General features: G+C 50.5%; 1 protein-coding gene across 1 annotated transcript in view; it reads right to left on the reverse strand.

The window, feature by feature from the left end:
• Nucleotides 1-15,619, reverse strand: part of MYO18B (myosin XVIIIB) — a 297,959-nt gene that overhangs the window by 258,346 nt on the left and 23,994 nt on the right. The window contains exons 4-9 of the mRNA XM_063623416.1: nucleotides 12,243-13,556; nucleotides 11,491-11,557; nucleotides 10,633-10,745; nucleotides 9,118-9,294; nucleotides 3,822-4,020; nucleotides 1,421-1,563 (exon numbers count right to left, since the gene is read on the reverse strand). Of these exons, the coding sequence (XP_063479486.1) occupies nucleotides 1,421-1,563; nucleotides 3,822-4,020; nucleotides 9,118-9,294; nucleotides 10,633-10,745; nucleotides 11,491-11,557; nucleotides 12,243-13,556 (2,013 nt within the window). The remainder of the gene's footprint in view (nucleotides 1-1,420; nucleotides 1,564-3,821; nucleotides 4,021-9,117; nucleotides 9,295-10,632; nucleotides 10,746-11,490; nucleotides 11,558-12,242; nucleotides 13,557-15,619) is intronic.

The raw sequence follows: 15,619 nt of genomic DNA on the forward strand, positions 1-15,619 counted from the left end.
CCACTCTGATCCACTCTTTTTTTTTTTTTTTTTTGAGACGGAGTCTCGCTCTGTTGCTCAGGCTGGAGTGCAGTGGCGCGATCTCAGCTCACTGCAAGCTCCGCCTCCCAGGTTCACCCTATTCTCCTGCCTCAGCCTCCCGAGTAGCTGGGACCACAGGCGCGCACCACCACGCCCGGCTAACTTTTTTGTATTTTTAGTAGAGACAGGGTTTCACCGTGTTAGCCAGGATAGTCTCAATCTCCTGACCTCATGATCCGCCCGCCTCAGCCTCCCAAAGTGCTGGGATTACAGGCGTGAGCCACCACGCCCAGCCTCTGATCCACTCTTTGAGGCAACATCTCAGGTCCAAATTTTGCTGGCAACCTCCACATCAGAACTTCTCAATCCTTTATCCCACTAATTCAGAGTCCACCTAGGAAACTAACTAATGCAATAGATTCATTCCAATTAAGGTATCAAAGGTAATAACAATCAAATGAGGCCACCTTCCAACATATTCCCTTTTTAATAGAAGCCTTTAATACCTTAACCCAAATAGTGATTAAGGGTAGGATTTCAGGGCCAGGACAGAAAAGGGACTTATTTGGCATGGAGGGGTTTTCCTTGAGTCTGGATATTATACCAGCTCTATGTTACAAACAATCCTTCTAATAACCTAATCCTATTTTCTGTTCAAACAGGATGTTTGAGGGAGACGGGGAGGAGTACGGGTGATTTTGGAGATAGGAACAAACAGGCCATGTGTTCATCACACGCGGACTGCTGCAGAAGGCTGGCAAGCGTCTGTTTAATTTCAACTTGCGCTTTTAAGACCCGGCTAATGACAGCCTGAATTCTGTATTTGCTCATGAATATTTCATGCCCCTGAGAGTCCGAAGCACAGACGGGCTGGCTTGCTCCAGAAGGGGACATTCCAGGGCACCTAGCGAGGTGGGGAGCAACTGGCCCCAGCTAGGGGATCCGTGACCGTTTCATTATTTTATTTTTATTATTATTATTATTACTATTTTCTTTTTTTTTTTTTTTTTGAGATGGAGTTTGGCTCTTGCTGCCCAGGCTGGAGTACAGTGGCACAATCTCGGCTCACTGCAACCTCCGCCTCCTGGGTTCAAGCGATTCTCCTGCCTCAGCCTCCCGAGTAGCTGAGATTACAGGCACCTGCCACCACACTCGGCTAATTTTTGCATTTTAGTAGAGACAGGGTTTTACCATGTTGGTGAGGCTGGTCTCAAACCCCTGACCTCAGGTGATCCACCCACCTCGGCCTCCCAAAGTGCTGGGATTACAGGCGTGAGCCACTGCCATGACCATTTCAGACACATCCTAGAGTCCCAGCTGGAGGCGTGGGCTCTGCTGAGTGGGGTTAGAGACACAGCAGCCCCAAGGGCCCCCTTGCACGTCCCCCCAGAGGCCTCACCTGAAGCTGAGCAGCCGTGATGCGGCCTGTAGCGTTGAAGTCCAGCGACATCACCATGGAGAATCGGGTGGCGCTGCGGCTGTGGGCCATGGACACAGAGCCGAAGGCCCGGAGGACAGTGAAGGTGGCTCGGATCTTCTCCACTGTTGGGGGCAGCATGGGGCCACGTGTCACTGATGGCCCAGGTGCTGTCACTCCCACGTCACACAGGTCCACCTTTTCCATGGCCCCTGCTTGGGCCAGTCCCCATCTTGGCCTCAGCCCCCTGTGGGCTTCCTGTCACCTACTCCCTGCCCAACCCAACTATAAACCACATACATTTCACTGAGCACCGATTGCTGGGCTGACCCTGTACTACCAGCTCTGGTGTAGGGGAAACAAGACTCTATCTAGAAGGGCCAGGGATAGGCACAATCTGGGTGACAGAGGCTGCCCTAGGGTTTCCCAGACCTAATGGAGCCTAGGAAGAGGTGAGGATAACATTCTAGGGCCTGCACTCACAGCTTAGAGGCAGGCTTGCAAAGTCCTATAATCTCCCCACTACTATTTATTGCATACCTACAATGCAACAAGCACTGTGCTAAGCACCTGGATACAGCCTGAACTGACTTCCACCCTCAGACACATGCAATTCACAGCACAACTACATGCTGAGAGACTGCCTCTTCCCACTGTATCTCCAGCTTCTAGCATGAGCCAGATGTAGAGTAGGTGTTCAGCAAAGCATTGGAATAATCCTAGTGGAAAAGCAGTATAGCCCAGCCGTTAAAAGAGATTGAGGATCTGCCCTTTGCTGGTTACCTGATTTGGGGCAAATTAATTAACTAGTTAATTCATTAATAATTAACTAATTAAATCTAGTCCTCATGTGGCTGTCATGAGGACCAAAAGATTTAATAATGTCACATGCTTAGAAAATATTCCAAAGGTGGAACTGTTATTATAGTTATTATTATTAGAAACACAATATTCCCTGCATCATGTATTCTCAGTAGGGAGGATACTGCCCCTGAGATGAGCGAAAACTGATTCTTAGACGTGGTGGTAAAAAAAATTTTACTCTTTTTATGTATAAAGCACAAATATACACAAAGGAATATATGGCTTATCTGTGGTATTAACATTTCATCATAGGGGAAATGATTAAGGGGAATAAATGTCTTAAAAGGCTTTTCAGAGTGTGCAATAATGAAAAAAAGCTGAGAACACTGCCACAACGGTTAGAGTTCTAGAGCCAGTAGGCCTGGGTTTGAATCTCAGCTCTAGGAGTATTTGCTGTGTGACATCAGGCAAGCTAGTTAACATCTCTGAATCTCAATGCCTTCAATCTATAAAATGTAAATAATAATACCTACCTTATAGGGCTGTTTTAGATTAAAAAAAAAAAAAGTTCAGGCCGGGCACAGTGACTCACACCTGTAATCCCAGCACTTTCGAAGGCCAAGGTGGGTGGATCACTTGAGCCCAGGAGTTCTAAACCAGCCTGGACAACATGGTGAAGCCCCATCTCTACAAAAAAAAATACAAAAAAAATAAAATAAAATAGCCAAGGGTGGTGGTGAGTACCCGTAGTCCCAGCTACGCAGGAGGCTGAGGTGGGAGGATCGCCTGAGCCTAGGAGGTCAAGGCTGCAGTGAGCTGGGATCACACCACTGCACTCCAGCCTGGGTGACAGAGTGAGAGCCTGTCTCAATAATAATAATAATAATAAAGTTAGTATCCTTGGAATAGGGCCTGGTACATTAGGCTTCAGCAAGCATTTACTCCGATCGTTATTAATATTGTAGTTGTTATTATTAATTGGCACTTTTTTAAGGCTCAGGTCAAATATCACATCCCGAAAAAGGCCCTCCTGCAGCCCTCCTCTGCGCTCCCTGAGTTTCTTCCCTAGCCTGCTCTGACAGCATTTTTTGAAGAACATTCAAGTTTTGAACGTAGGTACAGATCAATTTCCTGACTATTAGCTTCTCATGAGTGTAGACTCTGCCCTTGAATCTTCACTTTTTGAGTCCTCTGCTCAGTTCAGCAGGTTGTGCACTGCCCAAAGACACCACATCCCAGGGGTGCATCATTCACATCACACTCTCCTAGATTTGTGTACGTCTATTAGGATGATTTCCCAGCAGATGGCAGTCAAGTATCCGGTTCTAACAATGTCCATGTATGATGACTGTTCTGCAAACGGCCGTCAATGTCTTGAGGAAGGAGTACCTTACTCTGATTTCAACAAATGCATCCCAATGACCTAGGGATAGCCCTGCCCAGTAGCAAGCATGGGGTCTGCACATATCTGGTGCTCAGTGAATGCTAGCTGAATGAATATAAAAAAGCAGCTCAGCATCCCCTTCCAACTCTCCCCGTGCTGACCCCAACTCTACATGTCACCTAGAGACCACCATACCTGAGACCCTGCCATCCACACTGCCTGCCATCCCCACGAGGTGTTCCAGGACCTGCTCACAGCAGGTGGTCTTCCCAGAGCCACTCCGGCCCAGGGCCACAATGCTCTGGTCTCTCCGCTGGTTCAGCAGCGCCCAGTATGCCCGCTGTGCCATGGAGCCAATGTGGGCAGGCAGGCCATCCCGGCGGCCCTTGGGCACCTGCAGGAAGATCACAGGTATCAGCCGTCCCATCCAGCCACTGCCTAGGGAGCATTCTAAGACAGCGCCCCGCCCCAGGCCTAGGGTCCAGATCTGTGTCCCTGCCTCCAGATCTGCATCCCTGACTCCCTTCCTACTCGACTGGGAGGAGCTGAGCCTGTGTGTCTAGTCCTGCCCCTGGCTCCCTGTGAGTCCTTGGACAACCCATGCCTGTTTTCGGAACCTAGGTCTCCTTTTTAGTTAGTTAGAGGCTTGAATGAGAGCTGCATTCGTCCATGAGATTCATCTCACTGGTTACTCAAAGCATCGAATAGTATCTGCCTGAAGCGAGGCAGCTGAATCGATGGCATAATTATCCATCACAATTAGTGATGTCTGCCATGGACACAGGGAATGGCACATGGGGGAGTTAGTGGTATGTGTGCTACATATTTGCCATAACAGATTTAGGTGGTAACTGAAACCGTATCTGCTTCATCCATTCATTCATACTTCATTCAGTAAAATAATCCATTGAGTGTCTACTATGCAGCAGGCACTCGAGCACAGCATGACACAAAATGGATAAAGGAAATTCCAGCCAATCGCAAAGAGATACCATTAAATACCTATTACGATGGCTGAAAAAACATTTAACAGTCACTACCAAGTTTTGGTGAAGATAAGGAGCAACTGGAATTCTCATACAAGGCTGATGGGAATGCTGAATGATACAGCCTCTATGGAAAACAGCCTGGCAATTTCTTCTACAGTGAGATGTACACTCATTACCCCTCTCCACAACCCCACAACCCCTCTCTAGGTGTTTATCCTAAAGAAATCAAAATGTATGTTCACAAAAAACCCCTCTATGTCATTGGTTATATTGACTATATATTCAAAATCACCAAAAACTAAAAACAACACAAATGTCCTTCAACTAGTGAACTACGATAATCACCCATCCTGGTTGTTTTTTGTTTTGTTTTGTTTTTGTTTTTTTTGTTTTGAGACAGAGTTTTGCTCTTGTTGCCCAGGCTGGAGTGCAATGGCACGATCTCGGCTCACTGCAACCTCTATCTCCCAGGTTCAAGCGAATCTCCTGCCTCAGCCTCCTGAGTAGCTGGGATTAAGGTATGCACCACCATGCCTGGCTAATTTTTGTATTTTTAGTAGAAATGGGGTTTCACCATGTTAGCCAGGCTTGTCTCAAACTCCTGACCTCAAGTGATCCGCCAGCCTCGGCCTCCCAAATTACTATCCTGGTTTTAGCATTGAAAGTCTCATGTCCCAGAAAATGTTTTAGTTCCAGGAAAACCAGGACAAGAGGTCACCCTATGAACAAATAAGCACACTAGTGCATCAATGGAATAAAATAAAGGAACAAACTGTGGATAAATAAAACCGCATGGGTGAATCTCCAATGCATTGTGCTACCTGGAAGAGGCCAATTCAAAAGGTTACATACCGTACAATGCCATTTATGTGGGGTTTTTTTTTTTAAGGCAAAACTATAGGGACAAAAAAAACAGATCAGTGGCTACCAGGGGTAGAATTTGGGGCTGAGTTGACCAAAGAGGGGCCCAGAGAACTTTTGGGGGTGACGGGAACTGTTGTGTAATTGATTGTCGAAGCAGTTACACAACTATACACCTTTGTGAAAAACGCACAGAACTGTACACGAAAAAGGTGAATTGGACTATAATATAAACTATACCTCAATAAGCCTGTTTTTTTTTTTTAAGTTCCTGCTTGGTGGAGCTTGCCTTCTGGTGGGAAGACAGAGATGATCGGCGAAAGAAATTAATTCAATTATAGTGAACGGGAGGCATCTGAAAGCCACAAGCCTGGATGAGATCACCGAGGAAGAGTGTGGGGACAGAGAACCCTGACAGGGACAGGTCAGGGAGACCACAAGGAAGACTGACTGGGCGGCCAATGGGTTGGAATGAAAACCAGGAAAGCGGAGTCTTAGAGCCGAGGAAGGGTGTGTTTCCAGGAAGAGGGAGGCAAATGCTGCTGAGTTCAGTAAGAGGAGACCAGAGACTTGACATTGGATTTGGCAGCGAGGGAAGAGGGCAGGTGGTTACTGTGAGGTCAGCAGGAGGGCACCAAAAGGAACAGAGGAATGGGCCCTGCTGCAGGAGGATGTCCAAAGCCCAAGATGCTGAGGGTGCCCACTGGGTCCGGCAAGGCCCCATCTGCCCTCCCTAGCGCAGTCCTTTGGCCAAACTAGGGGCACAAACCCTGGTGTGATGGCCCTCGCCTGGATGACTAGCTTGGAGCTGGGGCTGTCTCCAATCCACTGTTGGCTTTTCCTGCTCCAAGCCCTTGAGGAACAGTCATAGTCCCTATCCCGATGCCAGATGTAGGGCTCAGCAGGCACCTAATGCAGGCAAAGGGGGGATATGCCCCCACACTGGCCGGACACAGCCTTACGGTTTAAGGCAGTCAGAGGGTCCTGGGGTCTCGAGAAGTCCTAGAGCCATCCCCCAGTCTGGAAAAACTAAAGTTCAAGGAACGGTCAGTCCTGTCCATCAGCCCACTCAGGCCTACTGCCTAGAGGGAGAAGGAAGAATTCTGCACATCCAGGTTCTTGAAGTCACTCATATATGCATGCATGCACACATGCCTTTGCATCTGTGTACATGTGCCCTTGCATGCATGCACACAAGTGTGCTTGTAGGCACATGCACGCAACAGTTGGGGCAGGCTCTGCATGCAGAGATGGGATCCACCTCTACCCATGCAGTCACACCCATGCTCAAACTCACGCTCTTATTCACCTAGACCTGCATGTCCCCAGGCACACACCCAGACCCCAGCTGCCTGGTGGGGCTAGCCCCGCAGTGAGAGACGCCCCAGGTGTGGCCCAGACCCCACCCAGCCCATCCTCGAGGTGGTCTCAGCCTCACCGCAGGCCTGTGCTCCCACCTGGTGGCCATTTGGGGAATCAGAGGTTGATCCCGCCCAAGGACAGGAGGTGGCTGTGGATTTGAGTGTGGGAGGCTGGAAGACTTGAGGGAAGGGTGGGGACCAGTGCCGCACCCCACCCCAGGGTTAGGAAGGGAAGTAGGGGGATCTACCTTCAGAGTGCGTACCAATGCCTGCACCTTTTGGTGCTTTTGCCTAAGTTCTGATGCCTCAGTCCAGGATGGCCAATGAGGACCTGCTTGCTATCTGGGCCTATAAAAATGTCCCTTCCAGGGATTTCCAGGGAGCCAGAGGAGTCACTTGGCAATCTGGACAGCTCAGAGGCCTTGGGCTGCAGTAACAGAAGCCTAGGCACTCACCACAAGGACGGCAGAGGGCACATGCCAAGCTCTGGCCCACCCAAAGCTTCTGAGGTCCTCCCAGGCCCTTGACCATGGACAGCTGTGGTGGGAGAGCCCCTGGGAGTGACTGAAGGGGTGGTGTGGGTCACTCTGGAGGAGAAAATCTTGGAGAGAGGGGTACAGGCCCACTGTATCCCCTTTAATGGACTTAGCATTGCTGAGGGACTAGCGATGGGTTTGGCCCACAGGGCCCCAAAGGGCAAGATATGGCTTTTCATCCCCAATTAGCAGAGGATAACATGGAAACCAGAAGAGGTATCAAGATCTTTCCTAGACACCAGGTGTCCTAGGGGCTTCTGACTTCCCAGTGAGTCCCCAGAACAGCACACAGGTAAGATGTCTCACCTCCGACAGGCCTCCCTGCCTCCATTGAGCCTCTTCCCATCTGTCCTCCACCCGGCAGCCAAAGGCAACCTTTTACAACCTAAGTCACAGCATGTCATTGCTCTGCTAAAAACCCCAGTAGGGACTCTCTCTAAGCCTACTCTGGCTCGGGAAGCGGCCCAGTTCATAAAAAATAAATAAAAATCAGCCGGGCGCAGTGGCTCACACCTGTAATCCCAGCACTTTGGGAGGCCAAGGCTGGTGGATCACGAGGTCAGGAGATCGAGACCATCCTGGCTAACACGGTGAAACCCCGTCTCTACTAAAAACACAAAAAAATTAGCCAGGCGTGGTGGCGGGCGCCTGTAGTCCCAGCTACTCGGGAGGCTGAGGCTGGAGAATGGCGTGAACCCAGGAGGCGGAGTTTGCAGTGAGCCGAGATGGCGCCACTGCACTCCAGCCTGGGCAACGGAGCGAGACTCCGTCTCAAAAATAAATAAATAAATAAATATCCACGGTAGCTGCCATCCCAGAGTAAAAGCCAGAATCATCATCCTGAGAACTAACTGACACAGTTCTGTCCCGGCTTTTCCCAACCTCTCCCACCTCTTCCTCCACTCATCTGCTCGGGCCACTCTTATCTTTATTGTTGATGGTCTGTCTTTTCTTCCTAGAACAGCAATTCCACAAGGGCAGGCTTGCTCGCCCAGCATCTTCCCTGCCGTTCTTTGTTCCTGGCCCGGTAGGAGACCCTCAATCAATAGCTCAATCACTATGGATTGAATGAAAGAAGGGGGCACACTTCAATGACTCAGCTGAGGTACCTCGTGAGTCCACAAGGTGGCGCTTAGAGATTTCCTTTGCTCTTGTCCATCTCAACGAAAATTGGCCGTTTCTACACTTGCGAGAAAAAAACTAAAGCACAGCTGAAGCTTCTGTTTCCCCATTGATGTGGGTGCTCAGGACTCCTGAGAGTTCAGCATGGGATGAAGAGCACACAGGAGCCCAGTACCCTGGGTTTTCTCCCAGCTCCTCTGCTTGCTAGACCTGAGAGTTTAGCCTGTGCCTGGCCCAGTCAGCTCTTCTCATTTGTAAAATGGGCTAATCACAGTACCTGTGTTTTCAGGTGGATACGTGAGAATGAACTGAGTTAATACATGAAGGTGCATGAAGCAGCGTCTGGTAGAGTTCATACTCATTCAGTATTTTCTTTCGTTATTCTTGTGATATTTAATGCTGCTGTTTCTGTCCTAATGGTGACTGATCTTTCCCCCCAGGGAATGGGGGAATCTCATGATCCACGCCACAGGATGCCCACAATGCCGCGAGACGGATGCTGCTTGCAGACAGGTCGACTGGGGGCTCTGATGGTTCTACTGTCACCTCAGATGCAGAGGGATTCCCCCCAGACCCTCCTGCCCTCAGCTCCCCAGCCCTGCCCACCATGGTCCCACCTCACCTTCCCTGCAGAAGGCACTGAGGGCCCCCAGGGCTGGAGGACGATCAGATCAGGCCCCGAGCAGGTGTGCGGCAGCTGAGCCCTGTAGCGCTGCAGAAGCGTGTTCAGGACACTGGATTCGTTGACACTGATGAGAGAGGCCAGGTCCTCGACCTGGTCCAGCTCAGGGGGGTTGGCCTGTGAAACCATCACATACAGTCTCCTCTGGCTTCCTGGCCCCCTGCCCCCCCCCCCACCCCCCGCAACCAAACACACACTAAGCCCTCCTCTTGAGAGCTATGTGCCAAAGACCAGAACAGAGCACAGGGACTCTGGATGGAAAGTGATGAAGCCCTACAAATAAAATAGGGCCATCCCTTCTCCTTGCCCTCTGTGTAACCTATGAGGCACCCCCTCTTCGCTGCTGTCCTGCATTCTGTCCACCATGAGGGGAGATGCTCCCAAGTCCGACTTGACAAAATTCAAAGCACTTTCTGGATCTCAAACACCACAAAAAGACAGGTGATGCTCCAGTGTGTGCGAGCATCCATGCCATTTCCTCCTCTTCTGGGTCTTACGGGGAAGCTCTCAATGTGCTCCGTGATACCCAGGAGTGGAGGCCAATGGCCAGACCACCTCACTGGTCTCATAGCCCAACATGCATTGATTCCTAGGAAACCACCCAGACCCTTAGAAGCAAGGGGTATGTGAAGCTGCTTCTTAAAACATCTATTCCAAGAGGCATCCTATCATCCTCTCCAGCTTCAGGGAGTTTTCTGAACCTAGTAGTCTCGGGTTTGGGCCAAGCTTGGGCCCTCTCATGGATCAGCCTTTCTTGCAAGGCCACTGAGCCTCTGCAAATGCCCAACGTGGGAGAGGAAGCCTGAGGTGGGCAGAGGAGGGACAGAAAGGAATGCAGAGGAGCAAGGAAAACTCCTAAGATAGCAGGCTGTGAGGGGCGGGGGGAAAGGGCATCACAGAACATTTTTTTTCTATCATTATACTGTGACTTGTCCTCAAAAGGATTTATGGTGCACAACAAAAATGTATTCAAAACAATTTAAAGAGCAAAGCTGAAAGAAAGTTTGATGCCAAAATATAGGCCATTGGAACCTATGCTATGGTTAATGGCAAGCAGCAAATTTGGCTCTGAGTTCCCTGGCGTCCAGACTGAAAACAGAAACATGCTCTGTAGTATGATTTGCAATATCCAATATCTACAAAATTAAAAGCAGTCATTTTCTTGGGTCCATCAGAAGAACTCCCAGGGCCAAGACCTGACAAACATGTCCTCTGATGTGTCCTCATTAAGGGAAACCACAGGAAAGGGTGAATGACCCCCTAACAGTATCCCTCCAGTAGAGCAATGAGTTCAGTGGGGTTCTTCACCATAACTCCCTCCAGGGCATCAAGCCAAAATGGTATTGGTAGTCAGGAACAAGGAAACTTCTTGCAGGGCTGGGGAAGGAGGGTATGGAGCTGGGGTGAAGTGGGACAGGGGACTCATAATGGGGGGCAGCAGGACAGGGGACTCACCCGATGGACATGCCCCTCATCCACCTCAGTGATGGTTTTGTCAGCATCAATGCAAAGTCTCACCCTTCCTGTCGGCAGGTCTGCTGTTCCCTCATCTGGCTTTAGCACCGTAGCTGGTTGGATATCCCAGAGAGAGAAGGGGAAAGGGGAGGAGACGGGAGGGAAAGAGAGGAAAGAGGCAAGGGCAGGAGATAAGAGAGGCTCTAAGCTGGGCCAGCAAGCTTGGGAGAAGGCTTGGGACAGGTCAGAAAGACGCTACACCTTCTCCACTTGGGGTCTATTCGCTTGGAGCTTTCTGAGTTGTGACCCCAAATCCTTTAAGGTCAGGCTAAGTCTGACTCACCTTAGGCTTTTACCAGCTGTCACAGTGCCAGGCACAGAGAGGGCACCCAGACAGCTGGGCACACTGACCTATCTCACACATAGACCTGGAATGGCAGATGATGGCATACAAGCTGCCATTTCCCCCTCCAGTGTCCATGGCAGACATCACTAATCAACCACTCTTGCCAGCCATGTTCAAACTGAGACTCAGAATCATTTCTCAGTAGAGTGCAGTGATCAGCCACAACCAATCGACAAAAGTAGGCTCATGAGATCAAATCTATTGGCCCACTTGTACCAGACTCTGGCGTCCTCGAAGAACGCCATAGGAAGAAAGCATGCTTGTTGCATTAGTGAGTTACAATAGGTAAATAACTCATTATCAGACACAAATGCCTTTGAAAGACAGCCTCCACTGCTCCTCTCCCCTCCTGACCACCAAAGTGTAATCAGGACCTGGAACATATGGCTGGCAGCAGTAGGGGGCATAGGAGAAGACTCAGACCCTCCAAAGGTGCTAACACCCCTACTTACCAAGAATAAATCCGTCCTTCTGAGCCAGCCAGACTTTCTCTGCCTCATACCATCTGTCCTCAGGAGCCTGAGAACCAACATCACGTAAATTAAACCAGCAAATGGCACCACTGCCCATCTTCTACCCTACACAGGGGTTTCTCACAGTGTGCTCTTGAGCCATCTAAATCAGAATCTCCTGGGGGAGAACAGGAGAGGGAGTGTGCTTATTTAAATGCCGATTCCCGTTGTGGAGACCTGAGAGGCGGAGCCGAGATCACACCACTGCACCATCTAGCCTGGGTGACAGAGCAAGACTCCGTCTCAAAAAAAAAAAAAAAAAATTAAATAAATGCAGATTCCTGGGCCCCACTCCTGGCTTTTGTAATGAGAGACTCCATGGCTGGCCCCAGAAATCTGCATTTTTAACAATCTACTCGTTACGCCATCCCATTTGAAAGCTGGCATGTGACATCATAAGCAAGCTCTACCATGTCAGCCATGAGGAGACACCTCACATTTTGGGGACCTTCCCTCACTCTGTGGGGAATTCCCACCCCAGGGCAGGTGCAATGGAAATTTCAAGACTTCTGCTCATGGAGGAAGTGCTCGTCCCCTCCTCTGGGTGCCTCGCAGTTCCAGCCACCCCTCTCTAATTCCCTGCCCACCCCCTGTCCGCCCCTTGTCCATCCCTGGGGCAGATCTTTGCAATCTCTGCATCTCTGGAGGGCCCTGTCTGCCCCTCCCCGCTCCCAGGGCTGCAGCCCCCTCACCTGGTCTGAGTCTCTGCTCTGGCCTCCTTTGCCATCCTCCTGGGTGGCCAGCCCATCTTGGTTCTCCTTCTGGATTCGAGGCCTTTCTGCATCCTTCTCCAGAGCAGGCTGGCTGGGTCCTTCCAGCTCTGTCTCCAGGGCACCAGCCCCATCACCTGCTCTTGAGCAGGGCTCCTCTGCTTCCTGCCCATGGCTTCCCGGCCAGCCTCCCTTCCCAGGAGCTGTTGGCGACTCCACCATTGTGCTCACCTCCTTTGGGGCTTCACAGCCCTTCTCTGTCTGACTCTGAGCTTCACCTGCGTTCCCAGACTTACCCTGGCGTTGCCCCATCTGTTCCTTCTTATCCCAGGACTCACCTGCCTTCCCAGTCGTGCTCTGAAGCTCACTTGCTTTCTCCCCCATTCTCATATCATCCCCCAACTTGCCATGCACTTGGCTTGTCTTCTCCATCCGGGTCTGAGGCTCAGCTGTCTTCTCTGCCTTACTTAAGAGCACTCCTTCTTTGTCCTTCTTATTCTGGGGACCGTCCCACTTACTCCTTCTTCCCAGGAAACCTCCCCACTTTCTCCCAGGGATTTGGGGCCCTACGTGCTTCCCTTCACTCCCTACGTCCTTAGAGACATTCCCCTTTTCCACCATGTTTGTGGGCTCTGCTCCCTCCTTCTCTGCTTTCCCCGGTCGCACCCCCTCGCCGGGCCCTTGGGCTTGGGGCCTGGTCCCCTGCCTGTCTTTGCCCTGGGGCTCAGCCTCTTTCAGCTCTGTGGTCTTGGGGGTCCCACTCCCCTTCCCCACTATGCTTTGACCCTTCTCGCCTTTTTTCAGTGCCACAGTTCCTTGGCCTGTGTCCCTAAGACCCCCAGTCCGGGTCTTCTCAGCTTTTGGAGCCAAGATCTCGGTGCTGGCCTGGGGGCTACAAGGAGTCCTAGAGGTCTCCCCTTTCTTTTCCTTTCCAGTATCTGTGGCTGGGGGAGGGGTCTTGCAAGGGGGGGTGTCATGGGGATGAGTCCTCTCTGGCTTGGCTGAGTCCGGGTCCAGCTTGGCCACCATCAACAACACATCACCCCTCCTCACGCCCCTCTTGAAGGGGAGAGTCTTTTTGGCTGGTGTCACACTGGAGCCCAGCTCCTGGGCCTTCTCACCATTGATGCTGGTCATCCGCTCAGGGTCGGGGCTGCTGGACCCCTCGCTCTCCTTGCCCAGAATGTCTGAGCTCCCAGGAGAGCTTGACTGGTTGTCCTGAGAGATCTGCTGGCTTCCAGATCTGATGCCACTGCTGGACTTGCTGTTGGGTTGGCTGATGGAAATTTCTGGGGTCTAGGAGAGAGAACACAACCATGCCTACATAGCTGCTTGCTGACCTGACAGCTTTGTCATTCACTCACGCGTTCATTCATTCATTTCGTTGTTCACTTCTCCATTCATCCTTCCACAGATGCTCGAGCACCTCCAAATCCAACAAGCATGGCCAAGCCTAGCACCCTTGACCTTGGCCCAGCCCCTCAAAGTTAAGTGATGGAGGGGAAGGAGTGGACTTTGGAGCCCAACAGAACCAAGTTCAACTCCTGACTCTGACACTCTATAGCTGTGTGACCTTAGCAAAATGACTTCTCCTCTCTGAGTCTGTTTTTTAATCAATAAAATGAGGATGATAAAAGCCTACCTTGCAGGGTAGGTGTGAGAATGTGTGATAATATGCAGAAACTGAGCCCAGCACATAGTGTGTCCTCAACAACAGAAGCTGCTGCTACTACTGTTGTTATTTCTGCCTAGATTCTTCCTAGGCCAGTAGGGGGTCCGGGAAAGGACTCAGGGCCTGTCACTAGATGACCTGTTCTCATCTTGGCTCTAACACTCTCCAGCTAGGCTTCCTTCTATGTCTATCTGGGCTACCATCTCTTCTCTCTGGGCTTCGGATTTCTCCAGTACAGGCAGATACCACCTGACCATCCAGATCTTTTGTAGGATGAGATGTAGAAATGCACTTTGGAGATCATAGAGAGAGGAACAAACTGAGCTGCTGCTACTTCCACTGCCCTGGTCCCCATATCACACCTCCCATACCAGCTGAGGGTCCTGGTTTCTGCCCCTGGGGTCCCCCACTCTTAGCTGACCTAGACATTTGTGACTGCATAACACCCAAGCAGTTTCCACTGCCTGCTCCTCTCCCAGTCCTTTTTACTGCCTTGTGATTTTAGCCTTGCACAGGGCTTCATCCTCAAACCAGCCTGGCTGTGGCCTGAAGAGCTCACAGGTCCAGCTGTGCCTCCATCTCTGCAGAAAAAGACCTCAACCTCATAAGCAAGTTCCACCCTGATGTCTCGCTTCACCACCAGCCCTAGCCTGGGTTCTTCCATCCAGGACAATGCTAGCACAGCCTCAGAGACACCCATGCCTGGGAATCTGGGATTCTCCCCCTCCTCTTGCATTCAAACAAGTCCCAGGGGCATGTTGATTCCACCCTGCCAAGCTTCACATCTGTGTCTCTTTTTCCAAACCTATGTCCGCTATCCCTCACTTGGGCCATTGCCACAGCCTGTGAACTGCTGTCCCTTCGATTTGCTGTCAGCCATTTTATACCAGATCAAAAGATTTGGGTGGCTGCCCACAGCCTAAAGGAAAATCATTTGGCACCACCATTGGTCTTTCAAATTCCTCAACAAGGAACCCCAGCCTCCAATCTGACCATATTGTCCCTACTTGTTCCTATGCATGAACTGTACTGGTCACCTTCTCCCACCTGACCCTTCCCTGCTTCCAGGCTGTTGCCCATGCTGAGCTTGCTGCCCGGCGTGCCCTTTCCCCTCTTCACTTGTTCATGGTCTACTCATCTTCTATACCCAGCTCAAATATCTCTTCTATCTCCTCTCTACAAATCTTTGCCTGAAGACCTCAATCAGAAATTGTCCCAAGCTTGCACAAAGTTCCAGAACACTATGCTAGTACACCAATCACAGCGTGGCCACCTTCTGCGTTCCATTCTGGCTTTTGTGTCTCTCTCCTGTTTTAAGTGACCAATGCCACAGCAAAGTCTCTGTTTTCATCTTTGTAATAATCACAATAATAATAATATCTATCATTTATATCTTCCTTGCAATGAGCCCTATATCACCATCATGCAATTTCCTATTTAATCCTCCTAAGGAACAACTGGAGTAGATTCTGAACTTCTCCCCATTCTACAAGAAAAGAAGTAGACGTAAAGATGTAAGGTGACCCAGCTACAAACGTGAAATGTAAAGCCAGTTCTCTCTGACTCCAAAGCCAGTGCCTTGAACTGCTGCATATTAGATGCCCTTCCTTTTCTCTCTAGGGCTTTCTGGAATCTCCTGGGGCACTTTTAAAAACCTTAACTCCTTGGCCTTATTCCCAGAGACTCT

This window comes from Symphalangus syndactylus, chromosome 18 (assembly GCF_028878055.3).
Source record: "Symphalangus syndactylus isolate Jambi chromosome 18, NHGRI_mSymSyn1-v2.1_pri, whole genome shotgun sequence".
In the NCBI taxonomy this organism is placed as follows: Eukaryota; Metazoa; Chordata; class Mammalia; order Primates; family Hylobatidae; genus Symphalangus; species Symphalangus syndactylus.